The sequence below is a fragment of the Caenorhabditis elegans genome, chromosome II, assembly GCF_000002985.6.
Source record: "Caenorhabditis elegans chromosome II".
Lineage (NCBI taxonomy): Eukaryota > Metazoa > Nematoda > Chromadorea > Rhabditida > Rhabditidae > Caenorhabditis > Caenorhabditis elegans.
Genome location: NC_003280.10, coordinates 7208545 through 7232437, shown reverse-complemented (window position 1 = coordinate 7232437; position 23893 = coordinate 7208545). Strand labels below are relative to the sequence as shown.

The 23893-nt window shown below is 34.8% G+C and overlaps 6 protein-coding genes across 15 annotated transcripts; 5 read left to right on the top strand and 1 right to left on the bottom strand.

Annotated features, from left to right (window-relative positions):
• Positions 1-1821: 1821 nt before the first annotated feature.
• F32A5.4 (uncharacterized protein) lies at positions 1822-3288 on the bottom strand. Of its 2 annotated transcripts, NM_063107.4 has the most exons (4): positions 3058-3286; positions 2437-2640; positions 2209-2334; positions 1822-2159 (listed from the first exon to the last, which is right to left on the bottom strand). In NM_063107.4, the coding sequence occupies exons 1-4, from the start codon at positions 3283-3285 to the stop codon at positions 1986-1988; spliced, it is 732 nt and encodes a 243-aa protein (NP_495508.1). In that variant the 5' UTR covers position 3286; the 3' UTR covers positions 1822-1985. The 2 variants fall into 2 exon arrangements, with proteins under 2 accessions (NP_495508.1, NP_871977.1); NM_182177.4 differs by having other exon boundaries at positions 2437-3288.
• A 3501-nt stretch (positions 3289-6789) lies between these two features.
• On the top strand, positions 6790-14495 carry clh-3 (the record flags this gene model as incomplete). Of its 9 annotated transcripts, none has more annotated exons than NM_001313606.3 (20): positions 6790-6850; positions 7190-7284; positions 9384-9479; positions 9802-9877; positions 9932-10051; positions 10242-10507; positions 10562-10935; positions 10981-11167; positions 11206-11406; positions 11460-11738; positions 11787-12039; positions 12089-12305; positions 12352-12560; positions 12615-12706; positions 12785-12826; positions 13030-13134; positions 13180-13266; positions 13399-13596; positions 13665-13909; positions 13954-14026. In NM_001313606.3, 20 exons carry the CDS (start codon positions 6790-6792, stop codon positions 14024-14026), a joined length of 3276 nt encoding a protein of 1091 aa, NP_001300535.1. The 9 variants fall into 9 exon arrangements, 8 of the variants coding, with proteins under 8 accessions (NP_001300535.1, NP_001300529.1, NP_001300533.1 ...); NM_001313604.3 differs by lacking the exon at positions 6790-6850 and adding an exon at positions 7098-7131; NM_001313600.3 differs by lacking the exon at positions 12785-12826 and having other exon boundaries at positions 11215-11406; positions 13960-14026.
• Positions 14496-15290: 795 nt separating this feature from the next.
• Positions 15291-18452, top strand: E04F6.10 (uncharacterized protein). Its single transcript, NM_063103.4, has 5 exons — positions 15291-15407; positions 15454-15564; positions 15612-15677; positions 17451-17689; positions 17947-18452. The coding sequence occupies exons 2-4, from the start codon at positions 15481-15483 to the stop codon at positions 17601-17603; spliced, it is 303 nt and encodes a 100-aa protein (NP_495504.2). The 5' UTR covers positions 15291-15407; positions 15454-15480; the 3' UTR covers positions 17604-17689; positions 17947-18452.
• Positions 18453-20278: 1826 nt separating this feature from the next.
• On the top strand, positions 20279-20813 carry E04F6.9 (Periplasmic protein). Its single transcript, NM_063102.8, has 3 exons — positions 20279-20365; positions 20412-20636; positions 20681-20813. Exons 1-3 carry the CDS (start codon positions 20282-20284, stop codon positions 20756-20758), a joined length of 387 nt encoding a protein of 128 aa, NP_495503.1. The 5' UTR covers positions 20279-20281; the 3' UTR covers positions 20759-20813.
• A 244-nt stretch (positions 20814-21057) lies between these two features.
• Positions 21058-21687, top strand: E04F6.8 (Cuticle protein). The gene is made up of 3 exons (NM_063101.7): positions 21058-21145; positions 21295-21519; positions 21566-21687. Exons 1-3 carry the CDS (start codon positions 21059-21061, stop codon positions 21638-21640), a joined length of 387 nt encoding a protein of 128 aa, NP_495502.1. The 5' UTR covers position 21058; the 3' UTR covers positions 21641-21687.
• Positions 21688-22150: 463 nt separating this feature from the next.
• Positions 22151-23775, top strand: E04F6.15 (DeHydrogenases, Short chain). Its single transcript, NM_063100.4, has 4 exons — positions 22151-22225; positions 22355-22614; positions 22882-22990; positions 23041-23775. The coding sequence occupies exons 1-4, from the start codon at positions 22169-22171 to the stop codon at positions 23572-23574; spliced, it is 960 nt and encodes a 319-aa protein (NP_495501.1). The 5' UTR covers positions 22151-22168; the 3' UTR covers positions 23575-23775.
• The last annotated feature ends 118 nt before the right edge of the window (positions 23776-23893 follow it).

Sequence of the window (23893 nt, the reverse complement as noted above, 5' to 3'; positions counted from 1 at the left end):
TGTTTCAGTTTAGCCCTTTAAAACCTGTAAATCATGAAAGTCTCTGACAAATAAAATGACCGTATTTCCCCTATTAGACCCCTTTGCTCTTGTTTGACAGTCTCAGTCTCAGTATCTCAGTTGTCTTTAGTCATATTAAAGAAGTGTCAACGGACAAAACACGTACAAAATTTTTCTCTATATTTTGATTGTTGAAAATTTTTTGATAAACGTTAAGGCAACCGAGATATAAGCCGTCAAACCACAGGTGCAAGTAAAATTGAGAAAATATGCTATTTTAAAACAATAAAGCAGCCGATGACAATCAGGGTTCCGCCATTCACGGGGAAAAACGTGCGTTAGACCACGCCTTCTTTTCAAATGTAGATTTTTTGAAAGGCAAAAGTCCGATTTAGTTTTTCAGAGCGGAGGACGATTTTGGAGATGTGCAGATTTTTCAAAATTTTTTTAAAGGAACTTGATAGAGCACCAAAAATTACGATGTTTCATCCAAATCTCAAGTTTCTACGTTGGATATGAGGGATTTTATCGATGAAAATGGATTTTTTTTGGAAAATGGCCTGTAACCTATATTGAAGTTGAAGTTATTTGAAAAAAGTTTACAGATTATTTTTGAAAATATCTATAAAATGTTAAATCAATAAAAATATCTCACAAAAATCTTTCTTGTGGTAGATACACCGTTGTAACGGAAGAGGAACCAAAGTTTTTGGACGTTTTTTGGTAAAATAACTTTGAAGTCATGTATCTCTGAAACTAGGATACTTATCAATAAGCAGGTTTTTGTGACAGACAGATAAGATATTTTCCATTAATTTCTCAGTCAAACATTTTGTGCAAAAATTTCTGCTTTTCAAGATATACTTGTCACAAAATTGGTATTTATATAGCAATTGGAAACATTAATTGAGAGTTAGGTACTTTTCTCGCTTTAAGCTGAATTTCTCAAACAAAACAAAAAATATTAATATGAACTGAAGCTCTGTAAACTTTTCATACAATTTTGAAGCGTTTTTTCCGACTGGCAACTCTTGGAATATACTTTTCACCTGAAAAACTGTTGCCACTCTTAGATTCTAGAAATTTCAAACAGGAGTATTTTGACAACTAAGCATATTCAAAAGAAACTGCCTGCTGTGAAATTGATTGAAATTTCAATTCCTACAGTTTGCATCTAGTTTTGCACCAGTAAGGTTGGTATTTCCTAGAGATAGTAATCCATGAACAAAATTGCACAAATAATCTGAAACTAATTTTGATGAAACGGATGTATCTCATGAAATAAGCAAGTTATGAATGTCATATAAGTTAAAATAGGGTTTATAGATATTTTTTCACATTTCTCCACAAAATCTTTCCAAGAATTCAAACTTCAGTCGAGTTACAGACCATTTTCCAGAAAAATCCATTTTCATCGATAAAACCCTTCATATCCAACGCAGAAACTTGAAATGTGGACGAAACATCGCATTTTTTGGTGCTCTATCAAGTCCCATCAAAAAAATTTTGAAATTTCTACACATCTCCAAAATCGTCCTCCGCTCCAAAAAACGAAATCGGACTTTTGCCTTTCGGAAAATGGCAAAAAATCAAATTGGGATATTTGGGTCGAAAAATATGTTTTTAGAATGCTGAGAACACGTTATTTACGAATATCATGTTCATTTTTGATGATTTCTGTTTTGAAAAGATCTGAAATTAAAACGTGGACCTAATTTTCATTCTCGCGTGACACTTTTTATTTCCTTAAAATCACTTGAAAAACCGATCGAATTCTCAGTTATTAAAAAATTCACGTAAGAATCAATTTGCCTTCGATTTATTTTACTACGATTTATTTGTTTATTGATAATCAATAACGTTATTTATCTGTACAAGGTTCTTTGGGAAAATGTGGACCGTAGCTGTTATATGCACATATTTGATTGCTTATTAATTGATGATTTTCAACTGTAAAATGGGGGTCGCGAAGATGTAAAGCAAAATTAGAAAATGGCAGTACAGAACTGTGGAACTGTTGGTTTTGGTGGAAGAGTAGTGGAACTGGTAGAAGCTGGAGTAGTGGAAGATGGTTGTTGTCTTTGTTGTTGTTGATTGAACCTATCTCCTCCGAACAAAGCTGAAAGGAAGTCAGATCCACCGAAGAGGCCTTGAACTTGCTGAAATTAATGAATCTTGAATTAATAGCTTTTAAACTTTCAAACTCACGCTTTGCATCTGTGATTGAACGGCATTTTGGTAAGCGGTTTGTTGAGTATCGAATGTTTGCAATTCAGAAATCTCATCAGAAGAGAGGTCACGAGCGTATTGTCCACCAACATAGACTTTGTTGCCCTGAAGAGAAGATTATAGAATTGTGGTTTGACAAATAAGAAGGCCAACTGTACAGTAATACTGTTCATAATTCTTTAATTCTATTTATAAGATAAATCTTACTTGAACCATGCATCCATCGAAATAGTATTGAGTAGTATCTTCAGCAGTACAGAATGATGGTTTTTCTGGAGCCTTTGGAATTGATCCATCGTCATTTCCTCCCTGGCTGCTGACATCATTGCTTTGTTGTTGTTGATTTCTTCCTTGAGACATCAAACGGTTACGGAGGTTTTCACGACGTTGGCTGAGAATATTACGGAGTTGCTGAAAAAAATGCCAAGTCATGTTGCACCGTTATTGGGGAAGCCCTCTTAAACGTTGGGTTTTCATTTTTATTAAAGGAAAATTCAAAAATCTATAAATTTCATGACGTAGAATGAGACCTTCCAGGCGGTCGAGGAGTGACGAGGATACCTATAAAACGCCTCGTCACTTGATCTTCTCGCGCCCTGCTGGTGGTATGTGAGTGCGAGAATGAGTCGCGTCACTGTGGAATTCCTACTTCAGACTTTCCATCGGATTTAACCTTATTGGCAAATACTGTCCAAATATTTTAAGACTAAATGTTTCAACTAACATGCATTTTGCAGCCACCACACAACTTTTGAAAAATAAAAACATCAAACCACATTTAGCCATTTTAAAAATGTTGACCAAACTTTTACATCAAAATGAACTTACAGTCTTGTATTGCTCAACTTCAGTTTGGTAAGTGGCCAACTCGCTCTGCTCAGAGGATGTCAAATTACGGAGTCGGATTCCATTAGCATACAGAACATTTCCAGTCACTACACATCCAGTGGATCCTCCAGCGCCAGATACTGAGATGGTACCAATGGAAAGTTGGCGCTTATCACGGTGAGAAGCGACACCAACTGCACACAGAGCTACGAGGGCAAGAAGTTTCATTCTGGAAAAATAGGTATATCGGAAAGATCAGGGAATTTGAAGACACAAAATTAAGAAGTATATAGACAATCAATTAATTTCTGATACACTTTTTCAGAATATAAGACAAAATTAAGGTTTTCAGAAATGAAAAGAATGTGGATTACTTGTAAATAAAAATTATGAGAAGCAAGCGACCACAAAGCATGGTAATTTGCAAGACAAGAACACGACTGAACGTGTCCAGCAACAGTAGCTGACATCCAGACACGGTCTATTTATGGGAACAATAATTGACTGGAGCGAGAGACGGATACACGAAGCGTGAAGTGCACTCTGATCCGGGTTAATCCAGATGGAAACTGTTGAAAGGAAGAGACTACTAGAATCCGATCCTGCGCAGTTCTAACCACTTTTATAAAGAAGAATGAGGCGCAGAGAGAACGAGAGATGGAGAATCAAGGCGGGGCTAAACAAACCGAGAGGAGGAGGTTGATGATCAAATGGAAACGTCTGGAAAACAGAATGATGGCATGCAACTGAGTCACGGTGGAGTAAACTTTGCAGAAATTGAACAATAATGTTGAAAAACAACACAACTTGTTTTGAATAAAACAAAACAAAAGAAATATGAAGTGATTTTCTAAGATGTTCGAGGAATAGATGGTAATTATAAAGGATCAAGTGTAGACGATCTTGTGTCCAGTTCTCACCTCTTTAATGTCCTACAAACTTGTTTTTGTTTCCTATTCTCACGTTCTCTAGCAATATCCACAATGACTCTTTTTTTTTACAATTTCTTTTTCTTTTTCAAAAATACTTTGACAGTGGTCATATAAACAAGTGAACAGCTGTTTGTGATATCCCGTTTCTTATCCTGAATGCCCATCCACACCGAAAAACTTTCGAAAAAAAAGAAAGAAGTTCACTAGGCAAATGGTTTTTATGAGAAGGGAAAAAGGTCTGATTGAGTCAATATTTTGTGAGAAATCGGAGTCTTTGTCGATTGGCAGTAAGTTAAAATCAAACAAAATATGTGATCATGAAGGTGGTGGTGACATTGTGGAAAACGGACGTCGAAATGGAAAGTTTTTGCGCAAACATAGGTCGATCACTTGGGAAAAAAGAGGTAGGTCGATCCAAGGAAATTCGACACCTGCTAGGAAGAAAAATATGTGGATCAAGTGGTAATTCGAGGTAGATATAGGCATCATAGGTCACTTGAATGTTTTTTTGGAAAAACAGGCAAAAGCTTTAAGCAGACCAATGAAAGTTTTGCTAATATGGGGAGCAAACAATGACGTGGCAAAAGAGATAGAGAAAACAAACTTAATGATTAACTGGTATCGATAGAGTTTCTATTTGTTTGAACTTTTTTCAATGAAAGAGAGAGAGAGAGAGCCACATGGGGTAACATTTCTAGTAATGGGTTAGAGAGAAACACCTAAAAATTCATTCCGTAGTCTAAACCCATGTTTAATTGCAAAGATTCGAAATAAAATTTTTAATTTTTGATTAAAAGTATGTTGTAAAAAACATTCGAATTGTCTCTGAAAAAAATTACTTATCAAAAAGTTGAAGTGAATATAATGAATCAGTCTCCGTTCCCTTTTATTCGGAAACTCTTAAGCTGTGCTATATTTGAACAGCATTATTTTGAGTAAAATCCATCACAGATGTTCAAATATTTTTTCGTCAATCGTTTTGATGTCAACTTTATGTTCCTGTCACGAACCGTCTCTATTTCTCTATCTTGCAATCCGCCCGAAGAAAACATGATCCGAAATGAAGGCTTGTTGATAATGTTGTGACATGGAACACGATTATCTCAAATCTATGGGAAAATGTGATACTTTCGAAGGAAAAAGAACAGTTTCAATTTGAAAGAACGGGGGAGCATTGGAACAAAGTAAAAAGCAAACATTGTTGGATGACATTAGAAGAAAAAGAAGAACCTATTTCAGTTACAAATAGTAGTCTGTGTGTCCGGTGTGTGCTGCTGGATAAACAAAAAAGTCACAAAACTGTGCAAAAAGTATGAATCATCCATAACTTGGAGCCAACCAAAAAACTTCTAAATGAAAAAAGTACAGATAAAGAGGACGAGCAGTATCTTGTGATTTTTGTCTGTTCTGTTTGAAGGTTTCGTTTGTGTCGCTGAGTAGTTTACAGGGAACAAGAAACTAAAAAATTATTTCGAATCGGGAATTATAAAACGATGAAAATTGTTCCAAAACTTTTAAAAGACGAGATAGTTATTCAGATAAAGGCCTGAAAAGATAAAAACTAAAACAAAAAAGTCAAGAAGGGAATGTTCTGAAACTCTGTCACAAGAGAATTAGTCATAGCTCATGGTGGGTTTTGATGAGCTGGTTTTCATAATTTTCGTACCATACTTCTCCGTTTGAATAATTAATTTGTTTGTGTTTTTTCGAAAATGCAATTGACCTCTCTGTTCTTGATATGAACTTCAATTCCCATTATTTTTCAGTAAATTTTCTTCAAAGAAATTGGATATCAGGATGAACATTCTAATAATGAGCACGAAAAACTGCTTTGTTTCAATGAATGGGACATTCTCATGTATTCAAATAGAATATGAGCTGAAGTTTGGAAATATTTGAGTTCAATGTTAATTGTAACTGGTTTTGTCCAATTTCTATTTTACTGATGAAACCCCAATAGCAAGAAGTACAATTGTTTAAACCTGGAAAAAGGGCCCTCGGGGTATTCCTAGATGTTACTATGGAACCAAAAAATTAGGTCTCACTTTACAGTTTAGCACATTTTTGGGAGATCAAATCAAGTGACGCAATCTGACTCGCATATTTATTGATCTATGCCCCGGGGGTTTTCCTAACCGTTTTTTAACGGAACCTTCCTCTTGGGAAGTGACCGAGTGTCCTATTCCATGCGTTCAAACAGTTGTCATGTAAACAAATCACATCATCTTTTTGGCGGCGGTTTATAAAAACGGTTTGCATGAGGCTCTCATTCATTTTGTTTTTATTTTTCAATTTATCTTCTGGTCAGCAAAATTCAAATCTGTGAGCTAAGTTCTTCTCTGATTAGTCACTGTGAATTGCATTTGAAAAACAGTTTTTATGCTTATGTTTTGTATTCTCGAAATAAACAAATAATTTCGAAACTTTAGTGTTAACATTGTTATCCGTAAATCATGCCGTGTAAAATTCCACGTTGCAAAATGTTTCCACATTTTACTTACTAACTCTGAAATTATACAAATATTTCTCATGCTTTTTTTTTATTAGTTTAAAAAATCTTTGAAGTGTTCGTTTGCGTGTTTCTCAAAAAAACTTTCATTTGATCTCTGTTTAAGTGGGATAAAATACCGATGGTAGGTACTTGTAACAAGCACAAGCCGGCCGACACTTGACAGTTTGTTGGCAGTTTCTCAGCTCGCCTACACAAATCGTTTGCTCGTTTTAACGTGTTCTTTTTTATCCATAAACTCGATCGTTTTCGCAGATTTTATAACTATGTTATTTCAGCAATACTGTGCTTATGCCCTCTCGGACGCCTCTTTCCAAGATTGAATGGCAAAGCCTGTTGCCTCTTCCACCAGGTTAGTATATTTTGTGAATCTGACGAAATCCGTAGGTATGTTTATAACAACCATCTATTCAAATGAATAGTAATTTAAATTAAATTATGATACGCGTGAAAAAACAATGTGAAATAGCGAATAGTTCCCGTGAATGTCTTATCAAAGTTTATTTTGAACTTGATTTCGTTAATCGTCATATTTCGACACAGACACAGTCTCACCCCCCCCCCCCCCCCCCACATTTTAACCATCATCTATCTCGTCGATGCGATACAAATTGAAATTTTCAATTTATGTCGGTTAGTAAAAAACTTGTTCAAATCACTCTCACTCAACGAATATACAGTATAATTTCAGAAAAATCCGAGAAGGACGCGACTATAGAGAACAATGAAGAACTGGAAAAGATTCGGATGCCTGCGGGCAAAGAATACGATCTACAGCCGGGTTCGGTGAGTGTACACATAGATTGATCAAACTATCAATGATTTTCAAAAAAAAAAGAAGAACATTTTTTTATTCGATGAGTAGGTCATTCTGAACAAAGAAGTAAACTTTCGTAATCATTTTTTTCGAACTATTTTCTCATTTACTTTGAAAATTTTTGTCATTAAGTTTCTCATCGTATAGTCTCCTTCAATGCTATAGGAACCCTTTGATTTTCATGATATTCAAATCCTGACAAACTTTTTAAAGAAAAAGTTATATTTCAAGTACAATTTGTTTCGTTTTATAATAATTTCAAACAATTAACGTGTTGATTTTCACAAATTTTCACAAAAAATTATTTTCTAGCATTTGTTGATCGGTTTTCAGTGTATTCAAATTGTGAGCTTGTATCTGAGCTCTTGATTTTTCTCAGCCTCAAAAAAAATCAGAGGATGAAGCTGACATTTTATGTACTATGAGTAACACAAACGGTTTGTTCAACAAACAATTTTATTCGAACTACATCACATTTTGGCGTTTTTTTGCACCTAACAACGTTGCAACGAGTAAACGTTCGTCGTTTGCAAACAGTTGTTTTCCCGAAAAACAACGTTTGTGATTGTATCAGTGCACACTACTTATCTATGAGCTAACCGTGGAGCTTCAGCGTCCAAAAATGTGCAAAATTATTTTTTCGTCTATACTTCAATTGTTTAAAATATCACAAAACGGAACGGAAAATAATTTGAATACCCGAAAAAAACTTATCTGATGTTGACTTTTTTAATAGGACTCAAAAAATGTTTGACATGAATGCAAGAATACATTTATTTTTTAATAAAGCTTCACAGGTTTTAGAAATAGTTGAAATTGAGGGGGATCCTATAGTAGTGACGTGTAGTATTCTTTGAAGCAGACAATTCATACCCACTTCTTCCCTAGTAGTATTAGTCATCCTGTTCAGTTTTTAAAAATCAGAAAATTTTCGTTTTTTTTGTCTAGTTTTCTCGTCACATCTGTGTTTCTTTTCGCCCTTTTCGCACTGACCGTTCATTTTCATAATCCTCTACGCCGGTTTCAGAATTACCGGTAAAGAGCAAAAATGACGTTGTTCGTGCCATTCTTTCTCTATCCAAACTGGTTTTTGGAGAGAGGCAGATTCAGAAATAAGCATGTCCTATGCCGTCTGTTTTTTGGTAAAATCAAGAGCAAATAATTTGAATAATTCACCAAATGTTCCACTGGAAAGCTTTCCATTCGTTTTTCAGTCGAAGCGTCCCTGAAAAGCACCGATGACCCCGTCGAACCTATTCAATGTTTGCTTTTCAAAATTCTAAAAGTGATAATAAATTCTTGTCACTTGTCATGAAACGAAAGCATGTGTTGCGAACTGGTCTTTTCACACTTTACATTTTTGAACCTTTTACCGTTTTTGATGGTCTCCAAATATTTGTTCGTTTCCAGCCGACCTTATCAATCATAGATGTAACCCCAAACCTTTTTCTTCGGAATAGATGTTTCCACGTTTTCTTCTACAAACGAACTATTATTAGATGTCTTAAATCAATTTTAGTTGTATTTATTCTATTTTATTACTTTAAGCACCCTCATTACATATTGCAAAAAACCCTCCTCTCTCTCTTGAAGTTTATCGGTTTTGTTGTTGTTTTTAAACGAGGCGGAATCATTTTTCAATCGGATCAACTAGAGAACGAACGGTTCATGTGACGTAACAATATGTGTGCTCCCGAAAAGAATTCAGATTTAAAGAAATTCGAACTTGTAGAACGATTCATTTTTCTGTGTGTAGACAAGAGCAAACCTCAATCGGACTCCTCCCACTATTCTTTAAGCGCCTTCCTAACACCCTTAAATTTAGCGATTAAAATGAAAAGTCTGCTAAATGTCTAAACGTCATCAAGTGCTACAGTAATTGTTTCTCATTTTTTGAATCATCTGACTTGCTTCTTCAATCACAAAAAAACGGTATTCAATCAATCATTGTGATCATCAAATCGTTCGTTCGAATCACTTTCGACTTTTAAAATTTATTTGATTATCCATGTCTATTGTAGACATTTTCTTATAAACATACAATTTCAAGTCAAATTCTCATTTTCAGCATCTCGGTGTCTACAAAACAGTTCGTGGTCTACCAATTGACGAGGATTCCAAAAGTATGGGTATTGGTACAAAAATATTATCAAAAATTGAAAAGGTGAGTACGTAGCAAATTTTGATGTTATTTTTTGAATAGCAACACCAGTTAATGGGAGGAGAGGTAATGAAAAAATAAAAGACAAACATAAACCCCCGGAGTGGGAACTGTTATCAGATGATGGAGAAGGTGGGCTTATAGCATCTGATTATTGATTTCTACTGCTAATCCACTATGTTTCGATTCAATATTTTAGATGAAAATGGGGTATGTTTAACCATTTTTTGAAATCAAATTACCAAAAAAGAACGAATTAGTCAACGTCATATGTCAAATGTTATGTATCTTCAAAGTACGTTCATAATTTCCTTTCTTTTTTCAGAACAAAACATCTGATGGCCTTACGATACCGCTCACCCCGACTACACAAAAACAATCATCAAGTTGGTGTTCTTTTGGTAAGACAATGATCTTGAATTCTTGTATTTTTATAATTGAACTCTGCATTTCAGAAAGTATCAAAACATTTTTTCGGACGGTGATCCGTGATTGGATCTTTCTGGCACTACTTGGATTCATCATGGCATCTCTATCATTTGGAATGGATTATGCTATTCTGAACTTACAGAATGGTTCGTTTAATTTTTTGAATTTTGGACAGCTAGACTGGAAATGTTATCTCAGTTTTTCAAACGTCATTTCTTGATAAGAAAACTAATCATCGGTCAAGAAACGGAAAACCACTCAGAACTAGGAACATTGGACCTGATATATTGCTCTTGACAGAAATTGGCAGAAAATAGAAAAACGTTTTTTTTTCAGGTCAGATGCGGTTATTCGATTTGGTCAAGGAGTATCACTTCACTTTGGCATATCTCGTTTGGGTTGGATATGTCGTTGGACTCATTCTCCTCTCTGCAGTATGTGCACATTATATTGCTCCACAGGCGATTGGATCAGGAATTCCAGAAATGAAAACTATTTTACGAGGAGTTATTCTCAAAGAATATCTTTCAGTACGAACACTTCTTTCCAAAATGATTGGACTTACATTATCACTTGGAAGTGGATTACCAATGGGAAAAGAAGTTTGTTTTTAAAATATTAAACTATTACTTTTATACACACTTCCAATCTTGCAGGGACCGTTCGTTCATGTTGCATCCGTAGTAGCTTCTCAACTAACTCGTTTGGTTCACGGATCATCTGGTGGAATATTTGAAAATGAGTCTAGAAGTGGTGAAATGCTTGCAGCTGGATGTGCTGTTGGAGTTGCTTGTACATTTTCTGCTCCGATAGGAGGCGTGTTGTTCTCAATTGAAGTCACATCTGTCTACTTTGCTGTCCGAAACTACTGGCGTGGTTTCTTTGCTGCCACGTGTTCGGCTACTCTTTTCCGAATTCTAAGAATGTTCTCTGTATCTGCAGCAGTTACCGTCGAGGCCCATTATCAAACAAACTTTCCGCCACAAAATGTGTTTCTCCCACAAGAGCTTCCTATTTTTGCACTTATCGGGTGAGTAAGTATGTTCTTTTTGTTTTCAAAATTTACATATTACAGATTGGTTTGTGGTCTTGCTGGTTCAATATTTGTATATCTTCATCGACGGACTGTTCTTTTTTTGAGAAGAAATTGGCTTGCCAAAATGATATTTCAGAAATACTGGCTCATCTATCCCATCTTCATCGCCACTTTCATATCTTCTTTGTCGTTTCCATTGGGACTCGGGAAATTTATGGGTGGAGAGGTAACAAACTTATTCATCTAGATAGTTATTTGGCAAAGATATTTCAGGAAAGATTCAGTCACACAATGAAGGAATTTTTCGTAGATTGTGCATGGACTGCTCCACCAAATGATTCATATGCTTGTCCAATGCCTACATCAAATGCAACAAGTTCGGATAGTTTTGACATTCGTCACTGGAAAGGAGATAACTATGATTATTCTCCATTTGTCACTTTATCTTCATTTCAAGTAGTATACGTATGTTTTCTGAGGACCTAATTTTGAATTGAAATAATTGTTTTTATTTTCAGTTTTTCCTCGCAATTCTGGCTTCTACTCTGCCTGTTCCGTCCGGTATTTTCATGCCAGTTTTTGTTCTTGGTGCTGCTTTTGGAAGGCTTGTTGGTGAAGGTGTATTCTCATTAGATCCATATGGTCATATCAGTGGAGATATACAATTCTTCGTTCGTCCAGGTGTTTATGCAGTTGTCGGTGCTGCAGCATTTTGTGGAGCTGTCACACATACAGTATCTGTTGCTGTTATTGTTTTTGAGCTTACTGGACAGCTATGTCATCTTCTACCCGTGATGGTGAGTTCTCCCAATTTTTACTTTAATCATTTTATTATTTTATTTCAGATCGCTGTTCTTATTGCCAATGCTGTGGCTTCGTACCTTCAACCATCAATCTACGACAGCATAATTCGTATCAAAAATCTACCGTATCTCCCTGATATTCCCCATACAACGTCCCTTTATCATCAAATGCTCATTGAGCAGTTTATGATTTCTCCTCTTGTCTATATTGCAAAAGATTCAACAGTTGGTGACATCAAAAGAGCACTGGAAACAAAAACCCGGATCAGAGCTTTTCCTTTGGTTGAAAATATGGGTTAGTCACTTAGAATGTTTATATCCCATTATCATCAATACATCTTCAGAATCACTAGCTCTTGTCGGTTCGGTCAGTAGAAGTCAGCTGCAACGATACGTCGATTCTCAAATTGGAACAAAAGCCCGATTTGCAGAAGCAACTCGTAGAATCAAACAACGTTTGGAAGATGAAGAAAGCGAACGAAAAAGAAGAGAAGAAAGTAAATCAGATGATACAGAAGATAGTTTGGAAACGACAGGTGCTGGAGAGAGAAGAGCTAGTCGGTATGAAAACTTCTAAGTTTCAGTTAAAATCATGATTATTTTTCAGATTTTTGATTGTCCCTGTTGCTAAAAACGGACCTCAAGTAGCGAAAAATGAAACGCTGACTGGATTGAGCGAGGAAAATGCGCGGAAGATTCTAACTGTTGAGGAGAAGCAAGCGCTATTTGATGCTGCATCATTGGCAACTCCGAAACGAGAAATGAGTGGAAAAACAATCAATCCTGTGCATATTGAATCTCATCATACAATTGGAGGTTAGATTTCTTTTTTTACATTGTGTTAAAAATAACTTTTATTGTACTTTTCAGACATTTTCCGATCAATTACACATCTTAGTTTTGGGCGACAAAACTTTCCGAAGAAGAACAATCATAACGAGTTTGATTTATTTGGAGAAGAGGTTTTCATTTATAAAGTTTATCTTGAGTTTTATTCAAAATATCAAAATAATTCACCTGTGATGATTTAAACATTGCAGAATCAAAAAAGCATTAACGATGATCCAGATTTTATAGAAAATGTGAGACTATTTTTCCTTGCTCTTTCGATCTATAACTTTGGGTTGGATAACATATTCAGTTGTTAAAAACAGACTAATTGGTATTAGATAAAATATAGTTTAAAATAAATGCCAGGATTATTTATCAAAATTATTTGACTTACAGCTTATTAACAACGTTATTGTTATATTGGTCATGCTTGAAATTACAATACAATTTTCAGCGTACTGAATGGGAGGATATGATGCTCAATCAAAAGCTGGATTTGAGCCAACTTGATATTGATTCTACGCCATTCCAACTCAGTGAATATACGAGTTTATTCAAGGTTGGTTTTAAAGTTTTATCAATTCAAACATTCAGTATTTTTCAGGCTCATTCTCTATTCTCACTTCTTGGTCTAAATCGTGCATACGTGACGAAAAAAGGGCAATTGATTGGCGTTGTCGCATTAAAAGAGGTTTGCTTTTTAATTTCTCGAAAAAAATAGGCCCCCGCACCACGTCGATGGAAAAGTGTCGAATTTCGAAAAAAGAAGCAACGCATCCCCACTTTTCATCGGTCTAGAAACTTTAGATTATTCTCGTTACAGCTCCGACTTGCAATTGAATATTTACAATCTGGAAAAGTGCCAACACCTGGTATGAGCATTTTCAATGAGCCTCCAACGGAACAATCGATTTATGAGAAAAGTGCAAGACTAGAATCAGGACGAGCAACAGGCGATGCGCAGAATGCAGCCTTTGTGACAGACAATGGGGAAGATGATGCTCAAAATGATTATATTCAAGTGAGAAATTACAAAATTCAATATTTTTTCAATTTATGTCATTTCTTTTAATTTTAATCTTTTTTCAGCCACCTCTAGAAGTGGTAAGACGAGGGGCGTTAACCCCGAACCGAATGAGCGAATTGACAAGATTGGAGAATGTGAGAACAACACCAGAATCACCACATTTCGAAGTTAGTTCACCATCGACGAGCTCATCGTGTGTGAGCATAGATTTCTCACCATTGGATGCAGCGAATTCGGAAAATGGAAGTGTTGGAGGACTTGTATTGAATGTACCCTCCTTACCCACACGAGCAAGATCAGCAAATGAGTGAGTTTTACATAATGAAGAAAGTTGTTCTAGTGCTCATCCAGTTTCAGGCTAACACGACAAAATACCCACGTGCAAATAAATTTACCTGACGACGTTCATGACGAAAAATTCTGAGCAGGTGCCGTTCCTCTTGTGTCCCCTTGTTCATTCAACATACACCTAATCCAATATAATGCATATACCAGATTGAATTTTGTATCTCACACATTTTACGGGTATTTCAATTACTTTAAGTTTCACACCACAATTCTTCTTCTCCTCTTCCTCATCTCGTCTCAATTTTTCGCTTATTTTCTGATCGGGTCTTGTGTTGCACTTCCAACGTGTAAAAGTACGCATGTAAGAGGATACATTTTGCCGCCATTTTTGCGGGGACACTTTTCCCATTTCTTTCCCCCAGTTTAGCTCATCCCGTATTTTCAATTCCCATATATTTTATTTTTTTTGTTCATTTTCTTCAAGTCATAATAATTTTGTATTAAGTTTCCCCCCGGTTTCGTCCCCAAATTTTCTGTATTTATGTGTGAAGTTATATATATATATATATATATAGAAAAGAGTAAAGATTTTTATTGTTATGGAAGTGACTGGAAAAAATATATGCTGGTTGGAAGAACGTCAGCTGCAAAAAAAGAAAGAGCGCGAGAATTTTCGATGATTGTTGTTGTTTTTGGTATGGACTAATTTCCAGCTGACGAATTACTGATGAGCCGGAAAACCCAACAGGCTTTTGAATATACAATGGACTTTAGAGTAAGATTGATTGCATGGTTGGAATTTTTTTTTTTGCGAACTATTGTAAACTTAAAAGCTTCTAATTTACACATATCAGTTGTTCAAGAAAGTTCAATTTACCGTTGCATTTCAAAATTTTGAGAATACAAGTAATATTTTAGAACAATAAAAAATAGCACACAGTGGTGCCTGTAGGTAAGATGTGTAAATAAAAAAAAAGGTATTTTCAAAGACATGAACAAATTCCCGTAAACTGATTACAATCGGACAATTTCAAATTTATTGAATCTAAATAAAATATTAATACATTCTTTAAAAACATTGGCATTTATTTGTTTTACATCGTTTCTTGTACGCGTTTACATATAATTGAAAGTTCTGAAGTATTTTGTCTCCAAAAAAGATTTCAACAGAATCCTTAAGCTTTCTTGGATAGTATAAAGCAACTGTTAATATAACAACAACTTGTTGTCCTTTTTCTAAAAAAGTAGTATATTTATCCATAAAAAGGCTGACCAATTTTACGCGCACATATACCTTTACCTCTTCTGCTCTTCTCTCTAACACGTTCCGCCGTCTCTACCGCGTCTCCAAAGAGCAACACAAAAACTGGGCGGGGCTTTTGCTCTTTCACGCCACGTTGTGCTCCGCCGGCTCCCTTCCCGCCATCCTGCTCACTTATTTTTCGGTTCTTTCCATCTGAGTCCATCATCATCATCTTCTTCTTCAGTTTTGTTCCTTCTGTTCGTTGAAGGACCAGGTTTTAATCGCCCAGTTTCAGTTGAAAAGTTCAGTTTGTTTTCCAGGAAAAATACAAAATTAACCCAATCGTCATGGAACGTGAATTACGCCTCAAGGCGTTTATGGAAGAATATGCAAGAATTGTTCAGTTATTCGATGATATAGTTTCAATGAAGGTTTGAATTCTTTTTAATTTCACAAAAATTCAGAACAAAATTTTCAGGAATCAATGGGACGTCTTGAAAAATATATGATCATCATGGTGTGTCAAGTTCTTGTTGCTCTTATGGTGAGTTTAATGAAACTAATAATAATAATAATAATAGAGGTTTTGTCATCTAATATGTATGAAAGTGAATCAAGAATCTTAGAAAAAGGACTACGTTGAACTTTTGAAAATGCCTTCTATTAAGAATACAAACTCCTTTGTAACAATTTTCAAAATCTAGAGTAGTTAACTAGTTAATTGAAACTTGGACATGAAGCTTTAATTGAACAAAAGTAGTTGTTTAATTATTGAGATGCTAAAAATGGAGGAATTTTCTGCCCAACTTCGCCAACTTACTGTCAAACTTCTTGTTTGTTTCAACCACTTTTCTAACGTTTTGCAACTTCTCAGTAACAACGTGAAGTGTTAATAGTTTGTCAGATTGTTAGCACACTGTTGTCTTCAAATGTGAAATTCTTATCTATTTTCGAGGACACTGAAAAGTTGCAAAAACAAACGAGACTTCATGAATTTTGCAGTTTAAATTTTTTTCAATCCCTCGATGTTCTAACAAATATTTATAATCTTTGTCTTCTTATAGTCCAAATTTTTCCCAAAAATAACTCGGAAAGTGTAGTAATAAAACAAGTTGATATACGCGGAAATTGCGTCGGCTCGTTTCCGTAGCTTCTATTCTCATTCTTCTCACGCTTTACTCAATTCGTTCACCTACATCTGTTTTCTGTTGCATTTGATTTTTATTTTCAATTTTTTGCACACATTTTTTGACATCCGGAACCCACTTTCTTAATAATGTGTTTTTGTTCCTCACTTCATGATGATATAAGGCTCGTCGCTGGCGTTTCGAGAATTTGAAAAACGTACTAAATGGATCAAGGGCCGTCGGTGTGCTTCATGTGTGGCATAATTGGCACCTTGAGGCTCTCTTGATTGACTTGACACCATGGTGATACTAATTATAGGAAGGAGAGACCCTCTCCTATCACTTGCATTTCTTTGTTTTCAAAAAAAGAAAACTATAGTAGAAAAATGTGAAGAAAAAGTCGAAGAAGGACCACCTAGAAGAAGTCGTACATTAGGACCAAGCAACCGCACTTTTGATGACGGTGTTCACTCGAGTAGAAAACATTAAGCAATTGAAAATGACGGATTTGTTACGCCCCTCTTCAACTTATTCCTGATTCCATCTTTTATTTTAGGATACTTTGCAATTTGATTTGGGGAATGTTTGTAGAAAAGCATACACATAAATAAAGAGCTTCGGCAATTGGAAAGGAAGTTTAGCCTTCGAAAGTGAAAATATTGTCCAATTTTATTATGTTTTTTTAATTAAAATTGTACAACTTAGATTATATACTATGAAGAATATCATGCTTTGCCAAGATTGAACTAATTGAGTAAATCAAATGTGCACTCTGAATTAGTATAGTTGACAGCATCAGATCTTCTGCATATACACATTTGAGGTGTCAGTCAAATGTGTAATAATTTTTTTTGAAACTTCGTTTTCTTTATTCTTTTTCTTTTTCTTTTTTTCAAAATTTATTTCCCAATTGTCGAGCCAACAATCAAATTATGCCACAATCTCTGAGCATCAGCTGACAATTAATCATTTTGTGGTCGCTCTTGACACATCTTCCCCGCCGAAATATGTTTCTTCATTCATTGTATAACTTATAACAGGTGTCTTATTCTATTGCATTCCAACAACATTAGAAATGTAAAACCTAGTTTGATTAATGACTTGATGCTCCCCTCATCAATCAAGAAGAGAGATTACCAATAAGCTGCCACCATGCCATACACCAATTAATTCATTCTGTTCTTTTCCAGGGAGGAGCCATCTTCATGTGTATTCGGTTTTTTCAAAGCCAGCGACAACGTGGAGAATACGAATTGGAACATCGATTCGAAAGGGGTCCGTCTGGTCGCGTGCCGGTCGCTCAGGCAACCCATCAAAAAATCAACAAGAATCCCATCACGTAACGACTATGAGCCGATTGGCGAGTGTGTAGATGTTATTGAGACTGAGAGAACGGGTTTGGATGGATCGGTTCCTTCATTGGTTTCAGGTACTTTTGAAGTGATAGTTTAAATGTGGGAACAGAACAAATAAGCGTATAAACAAACAAATAATCCAAGTCTGAGAGTGAGAAGAAACGCAAAGTAACACTTATGAATAATAAGAAAGTCATTAGGAAACAATTTTCTCAGAACACAACATTCGTGTAATTCTAAAACACTGTGATATACTGTTTAACTAGGTTCGAGCGGGGAAACTGTGACCTACTGAACAAAACTTTCTAACTTCTTCCAACATTCATTTCAGGACCTTCCACATTTTTACATTTTCCTGCATCACCTGCCCCAACATATTCCTTTCGGGAAGATGATTGTCAGACCGATATTGAAATATCTGAAGATGACGATGATCCAACAATAACCCTATCCAATTGGCGTCATTCATCTCCAACTCTTTCAATTTGTACTCCAATTCTTACTACTCGTCGATCGACTTCTTATTCATCAATACCAACCATCGATCGTACGATTAGCGAAGACTCGATGCTGGTGATTAAACGTTTGTAGTTTTATTTCTTTAAGACAATTTATTTATTCAAAAACTCTTCATTCATTACGGGTAGATAAATTTTCTAGTTTTTCCATTCTATCAACATAGACCCAATGCTTCTTTCCTTTTCTTTTTACCGTACGATTTCCAAAACATTCTGCCAATTTGTCATTTGCTATATATTTCCTCCATAAATGTTTCCCTTTTTTCCTTCATCCCAATCCTTTTTTTTCTGGTAATAATAAATTCCTTTTCTGGGCAAAAAGCAACAAAATGTGAGCCAAAAAAGGCGACTGATGATAGATGGTGATGATTTGAATGTGACTGGAAGGAGGAGAAGAAGACGTCGAAAAAAGCGGCAAGCTAAGAAGAGTGATGGTGTACATGGGACGATGTGGAACAACTAATCCAGGAATGAAATGATAGTCAACCACTGACATGTTATTCACTTGAAAAAATAGTCCCTTAAAGGGAAATGATATGGTGAAGTTTAATAAAATTCCCCAGAATACTCCACTTTCAAAAAGTTTCAGGAAGTCTTATTGGATAATTCAAAATTCCTTCATGGCAAAGTTTTTATATATATTTGTAATGGATTGTGCAAACATGAATATTAACAGTTTTATTTATTTTGTTATCATTTTGTCATAGCCTAGGTCAATCTCGGTAGACGATAGGTTTTCAAAATAATCAAACAAATGCATCTGATTGTTTAACTTTTTGTACGTTTTTCATATACTCTGATGATTCAGATCAATTTGATCTTTTTAGAAGAATGTTCAAAATTTCCACACTTCGAAATCCTGTTTTCACAATTCATTTCATCCATTTTTATGAGTTGGAACGATAAGAAAAGAATCTTAACGATGAAAGTGTCAACTGTTGTTACTGACTCATTCACTTGTTGTGACGGAAACTGATCCGAAGGTCGGAAAATTTTCAAGAATAACACAAAGTTTGTAGAGTATAAAAAGAGCTGAAGAATCTGTAAGGCCTCAGCCTTTGAAACGTTATTCATTTAACTCACAGAACGTATATTTTATATCTGATGTTTAAATTTTTTATTATGCGTTGTAATATTCTGATAATAAGACCGTTTTTTTTTCTAGTCCTAAAAATTATTAGTCGCCTTCAAGTTCGCCTTCAAATTGATTGTTTTAAAACCTGTTTCAATCTTGAGCACACAATCTCGTCTTTTGTGAATTAGAAATAATAATTCATCAAAAATATAGAAGGTGTTTTTGATCAGTTAAAAAAATTCAAAAAAGAAAATTTCCGCTCTATTGATTTCTTACTTTCCATCACAACATAATTCAATTAAGATAGGGACTATAAAAGTTTGCTTGGCCACAAAATGGCATAAATCGGTTTCAGATAAGACACATTCGATTCACCTCTTTTCTTATTTACTAAACTCTTATTAGCGGTAAAGCTAACTACACATACACGTAATTTTTTTGAGGCATAATTATGTATTATCAGTAATTTTTGGAACTCTAAAGTACTCTAATTTATCAATTAAATTATCTTTCCAACTAAAAAACGACATATTAAAAATCGACTAAACATCCTGTAAACTTCACATCTATCAGTAAAAAAAGCTACGCGCCTCAAAACACGACCTTCTCAATCCCATCATTGTGAACTTTCATAGTGTTCTCACATTGATCTTAAGAACAAATAAACTTCCTGATTGTTCCATTTTCAATACTTCTCCAAATGACATTCTTTGAACAGTCTAAGGAAACGAATCCTCATTTTCTAGTTCCGTGTTCCAACTCTGTAGGATTTTTTGTATAACTCTGATAACAAGAAGGATATTTTCTCTCACTCTAGCCAACAAACAAATGATAAAAACAAAGTGATTGATTGCAAAGTGGGCTGGGCGTTTAGTTTAACCAGCGGAGGTGCTTACCCTATTTTTTTCATTCGAAGGCAGTATCTTCTGGCTGACGACACTATTTATTGTTGTTCCAAGAGAAAGGTTTCATCACTTTAAGATTTTGTGCTTTTTCTTTCAATTGTTCTTCTGAATTTCGTGTCAATTCACAAAACTTTTTTCATTCTTGAAAATTAAATAAAATTTCAGAAAATGAACCGCTTCATTCTTTCCGCTTTCCTCCTTGTTGCCATCTTTGCCATATCCGATGCTGCCGTTGCTCAACAGCAGGTTAAGGTTTGTTGTAACTCCTATTTGAAAAATAACAAAAAATCATTTTCAGGACGGAGAAAAAGTTGAAATCGATGCTTTCAAGGGAGCCAAGGCAATCAAGAGAACCGTTGCCGGTGGAGATCAAATCTTCCACCTTGACGGAGATAACAAGGGATCATTTGTTGATGCTAAGGGAAAGAAGATTGAGTCAACCAATTATGAAGCTAATAACGGAATCCTTATCATTAAGAAGTTCACCAAGGCCGATGTTGGAACCTACTCCGAGCACCCAGCTGTAAGTTTTCAGTGGGAGAAATAATTAGAAATGTTTTATTTCAGAAAAACACCGAAACCAAGCACGCTGATGGATCCATCTCCGCTGTTCCAGGACTCACTCTTGATATCTCCCTGCAATAAACAAATTTCATTCGGAATGTGTTCTAATAATTTCTCTAAATAAAATTTTTAAAACAATTTCGTGCAAACTTTGCAAAAATAAACAAAAATGTGAGTCAGAACAGAAATAGGCGTGACCTCTATTCAGTCAACAGGTGACCAATAAATCAAGTCTCATTCGTCACTATTTAATGGGTTCTAGAGATGTTTTCTTTCTTCATTCTTTTTTCTCTCAAAATCATCTGAGAAAACTTTGTTTCAGGAGCTTTTTGAATTGTTTTCAATAAAAGCTTTCCTTAAATTTTTTTTATCATTTTCAGAATGAGCCGGTTTTTGATTTCTTCGTTTATACTGATTGCCTTTGTTCTTCAGTTTGGAGAAGGATCAATTGCAGTTCAAGAAGTTAAGGTTTGTAAAGTTTTTTATCTGACAATAGTTTAAAAACTGTTGTTCATGCTTCTACAGGAAATTTTAAATGTATTTCTCAAAACTACTCGAAACTTCAAAAGTTTTCTTATTTTGAAATACCAAGTAGTATTTTACAAATTCCATTTTAGGATGGCGAAAAAGTGCAAATTGAACTTTTCAAAGGAGCCAAGGCAATCCAGAGATCCGTTGACGCTGGCGAACAGATTTTCCATTTCGAAGGAGAAAACAAAGGAGTGTTTGTGGATGCTAATGGAAAAGCTATTGACTCGTCAAATTATGAAGAGAATAACGGACATTTGGTCATCAAAAAGTTCACAAAAGCTGATGTTGGATCATATTCTGAATATCCAACGGTATTGAATTCCTGAAATTCCCGAATTGAAAAAGTATTAATTTCAGAAAATTATCAAAACGAAAACGGATCATGGATTTTCTGGAGTTGCCGCGCCAGTTCTCAAACTTTCTCTTCAATAACTTTTAAAAACTGTTTCAATAAATTCTTTTAAATAACAATAAATTGTTTGCAATATTTCGTAAAAACCTGTTTGAAGGAATTATTTAACCATTATTTGGAAAAGAAATTTGAATGTAGTAACTGTTTCACGCCCACAAAAAGTTCTGTTAAAATATCTCCAGAGCAAATTCCGCACTGATCTGTTAAATATTTTCTGTAACACTATTTCTATTTTTACTATTTTTTTCGGCTATTTAAAATTAAACCGCAAGACAAATAGGGAAATTAGTGTGATTTTTAATTCCAATAAGGCGAATCTTATAGTAAGTTTTTTTCTTATTCGAAAGTACTACTTTACTGATAAGAAAATGAAAAATCATTCAACTTGCATCGATCATTTTCCTCGTTTCACCTGAAAATATGACATGAATATAGAGATAAATATGTCAATTTAGCTACAGTTTTACCAATATTCATTGAACTTCACATCATAATTTCTCAATATAAAACAGGAAATTCAGAAACTCATCAATTTTTTCATTTTCAGAATGGTTGCTGATGGTAAGAGGAAACGGCAGTTTCATTCAAGAACAAATGCACTAGAAGTAAGCGTTCTTTTAGTATTAAATGTTTCATCAATTTCCTAAATTTAAGTTTTAAAAATTCGATGATGTCCTACTCCCTAGTGTTTTTAATCTGTTTCAAATTCTTGCTATAATTGAATCCGTTTTCAGGTATTGGATGGTATTGACCTTTCTGGTAAAACATTTGCAATTACTGGAACAACATCTGGGATCGGAGTTGAGACTGCTAAAGCATTGATTTTAAAAGGAGCTCACGTTGTAATGATAAACAGGAATTATACAGCATCTGAAGCATCGAAGAAATCTCTCCTAATTGAAACTCCAAATGCTCAAATTGATATTGTTCAATGTGATTTGAATTCACTATCATCTGTGAAGAAGGCAGCAGATGAATACTTAGAACAGAAATGGTAAGCGATAAAGTTGATACATTTAAAAACTTAAAATGATCTAAAGAGTTCCGAAAAACCGAAGTTAGAAATGGAGAAATATTTTGGTGTCTCTATATTCAAATTTTCTCTGAGACAAGACGGGTTTTAATCAGAGATCTAAAATTTTAGTGAAATTTTGAAAACCCATGTTAAGTTATTTCCGTTTTAAACTAATATCCTCCAAACTCATCACTTAAATATTGTATTTTATTAATCCTGCCTCCCTTATCTTTGATCTATTCTTAGGCCACTCCATGGATTAATTTTGAATGCTGGAGTTTTTGGTCCAAGTGAAAAAACAACATCCGATGGATTTGAAGCTCATTTTGGAATCAATCATCTTGCTCATTTTATTGTATGATTTTTTACAAAAAAAACCCGATCTTAACTGAATTATTCTTGCAGTTAATTAAGGAGCTTCTGCCAGTTCTTCGAGAATCAGCACCATCAAGAATTGTAATAGTTACATCAATGCTCAGCAAGCATACATGCGTCAAACCTGATTCCAGAATTGTGGAAAAGCTTGACACACTTTGTCCAAAAGAAGCAACTCAATGGTATTTCCGCCTGTATGCAAAATCAAAAATGTGTAACATTCTAACCGCATTCAAATTGCATCGAGATGAATTTAAAAATAGAATAAGTGTTTATGCAGTTCATCCAGGATCTGGAGTTCGCACAGATCTTCATAGAGATTTTGGTTTATGGAGCATTGCTGACTTTCTATCAATCCCATTTACAAAGAATGCAAGCCAGGGAGCAGCAACAAGTCTTTATTGTGCAGTACATCCTGAAGTGAAAGAACTGTCCGGAAAGTATTGGGAATCGTGTTGGGATGATGAAAAGAATTTGGACAAAAAAGTTTCAAGAGACGAAGAACTTCAAGAAGCTTTATGGGAACATTCAGAAAAACTTATCATGAAGTATTTGGACTCATAAAGTTAGATTTTAATTATCGATAACTTTTCTTGAAACATTGCTCAAAATAAAATTTTATTTATTTTTTCGCCTTTTAGAGAAAAAGAGGAGATATTTACAACTTTAAACTCTTCATATTTCTCTAAGCTAATTTTTTTTAAACTTGAGGTAATATTTTAAATACGAGTCTCGCTATAATAATAAAAATTCAGCCAATTGAAATATAAAAGTTAAAAAAAAAATATATTTCCTATTTAATTATACCTTCGACACCAGTTTCGGGTTCCAAAAAATTGGTACCTGAAACGAAAATTTTCGCTTTCTCAAAATTGCTTACTAT

What these genes read in the sequence shown, in the direction of transcription:
- F32A5.4 (NM_063107.4), bottom strand. Translation starts at nt 3,285, where the DNA reads ATGAAACTTCTTGCCCTCGTAGCTCTGTGTGCAGTTGGTGTCGCTTCT. An exon ending in TCGATGGATGCATGGTTCAA is followed by an intron (nt 2,335 to 2,436) that starts GTAAGATTTATC and finishes TCTTCTCTTCAG; the next exon opens with GGCAACAAAGTCTATGTTGG. An exon ending in TTCAATCACAGATGCAAAGC is followed by an intron (nt 2,160 to 2,208) that starts GTGAGTTTGAAA and finishes CATTAATTTCAG; the next exon opens with CAAGTTCAAGGCCTCTTCGG.
- E04F6.10 (NM_063103.4), top strand. Translation starts at nt 15,481, where the DNA reads ATGGAACGTGAATTACGCCTCAAGGCGTTTATGGAAGAATATGCAAGA. An exon ending in ATGATATAGTTTCAATGAAG is followed by an intron (nt 15,565 to 15,611) that starts GTTTGAATTCTT and finishes CAAAATTTTCAG; the next exon opens with GAATCAATGGGACGTCTTGA. An exon ending in AAGTTCTTGTTGCTCTTATG is followed by an intron (nt 15,678 to 17,450) that starts GTGAGTTTAATG and finishes GTTCTTTTCCAG; the next exon opens with GGAGGAGCCATCTTCATGTG.
- E04F6.9 (NM_063102.8), top strand. Translation starts at nt 20,282, where the DNA reads ATGAACCGCTTCATTCTTTCCGCTTTCCTCCTTGTTGCCATCTTTGCC. An exon ending in TTGCTCAACAGCAGGTTAAG is followed by an intron (nt 20,366 to 20,411) that starts GTTTGTTGTAAC and finishes AATCATTTTCAG; the next exon opens with GACGGAGAAAAAGTTGAAAT. An exon ending in CCTACTCCGAGCACCCAGCT is followed by an intron (nt 20,637 to 20,680) that starts GTAAGTTTTCAG and finishes GTTTTATTTCAG; the next exon opens with AAAAACACCGAAACCAAGCA.
- E04F6.8 (NM_063101.7), top strand. Translation starts at nt 21,059, where the DNA reads ATGAGCCGGTTTTTGATTTCTTCGTTTATACTGATTGCCTTTGTTCTT. An exon ending in TTGCAGTTCAAGAAGTTAAG is followed by an intron (nt 21,146 to 21,294) that starts GTTTGTAAAGTT and finishes ATTCCATTTTAG; the next exon opens with GATGGCGAAAAAGTGCAAAT. An exon ending in CATATTCTGAATATCCAACG is followed by an intron (nt 21,520 to 21,565) that starts GTATTGAATTCC and finishes TATTAATTTCAG; the next exon opens with AAAATTATCAAAACGAAAAC.
- E04F6.15 (NM_063100.4), top strand. Translation starts at nt 22,169, where the DNA reads ATGGTTGCTGATGGTAAGAGGAAACGGCAGTTTCATTCAAGAACAAAT. An exon ending in CAAGAACAAATGCACTAGAA is followed by an intron (nt 22,226 to 22,354) that starts GTAAGCGTTCTT and finishes ATCCGTTTTCAG; the next exon opens with GTATTGGATGGTATTGACCT. An exon ending in ATCATCTTGCTCATTTTATT is followed by an intron (nt 22,991 to 23,040) that starts GTATGATTTTTT and finishes TTATTCTTGCAG; the next exon opens with TTAATTAAGGAGCTTCTGCC.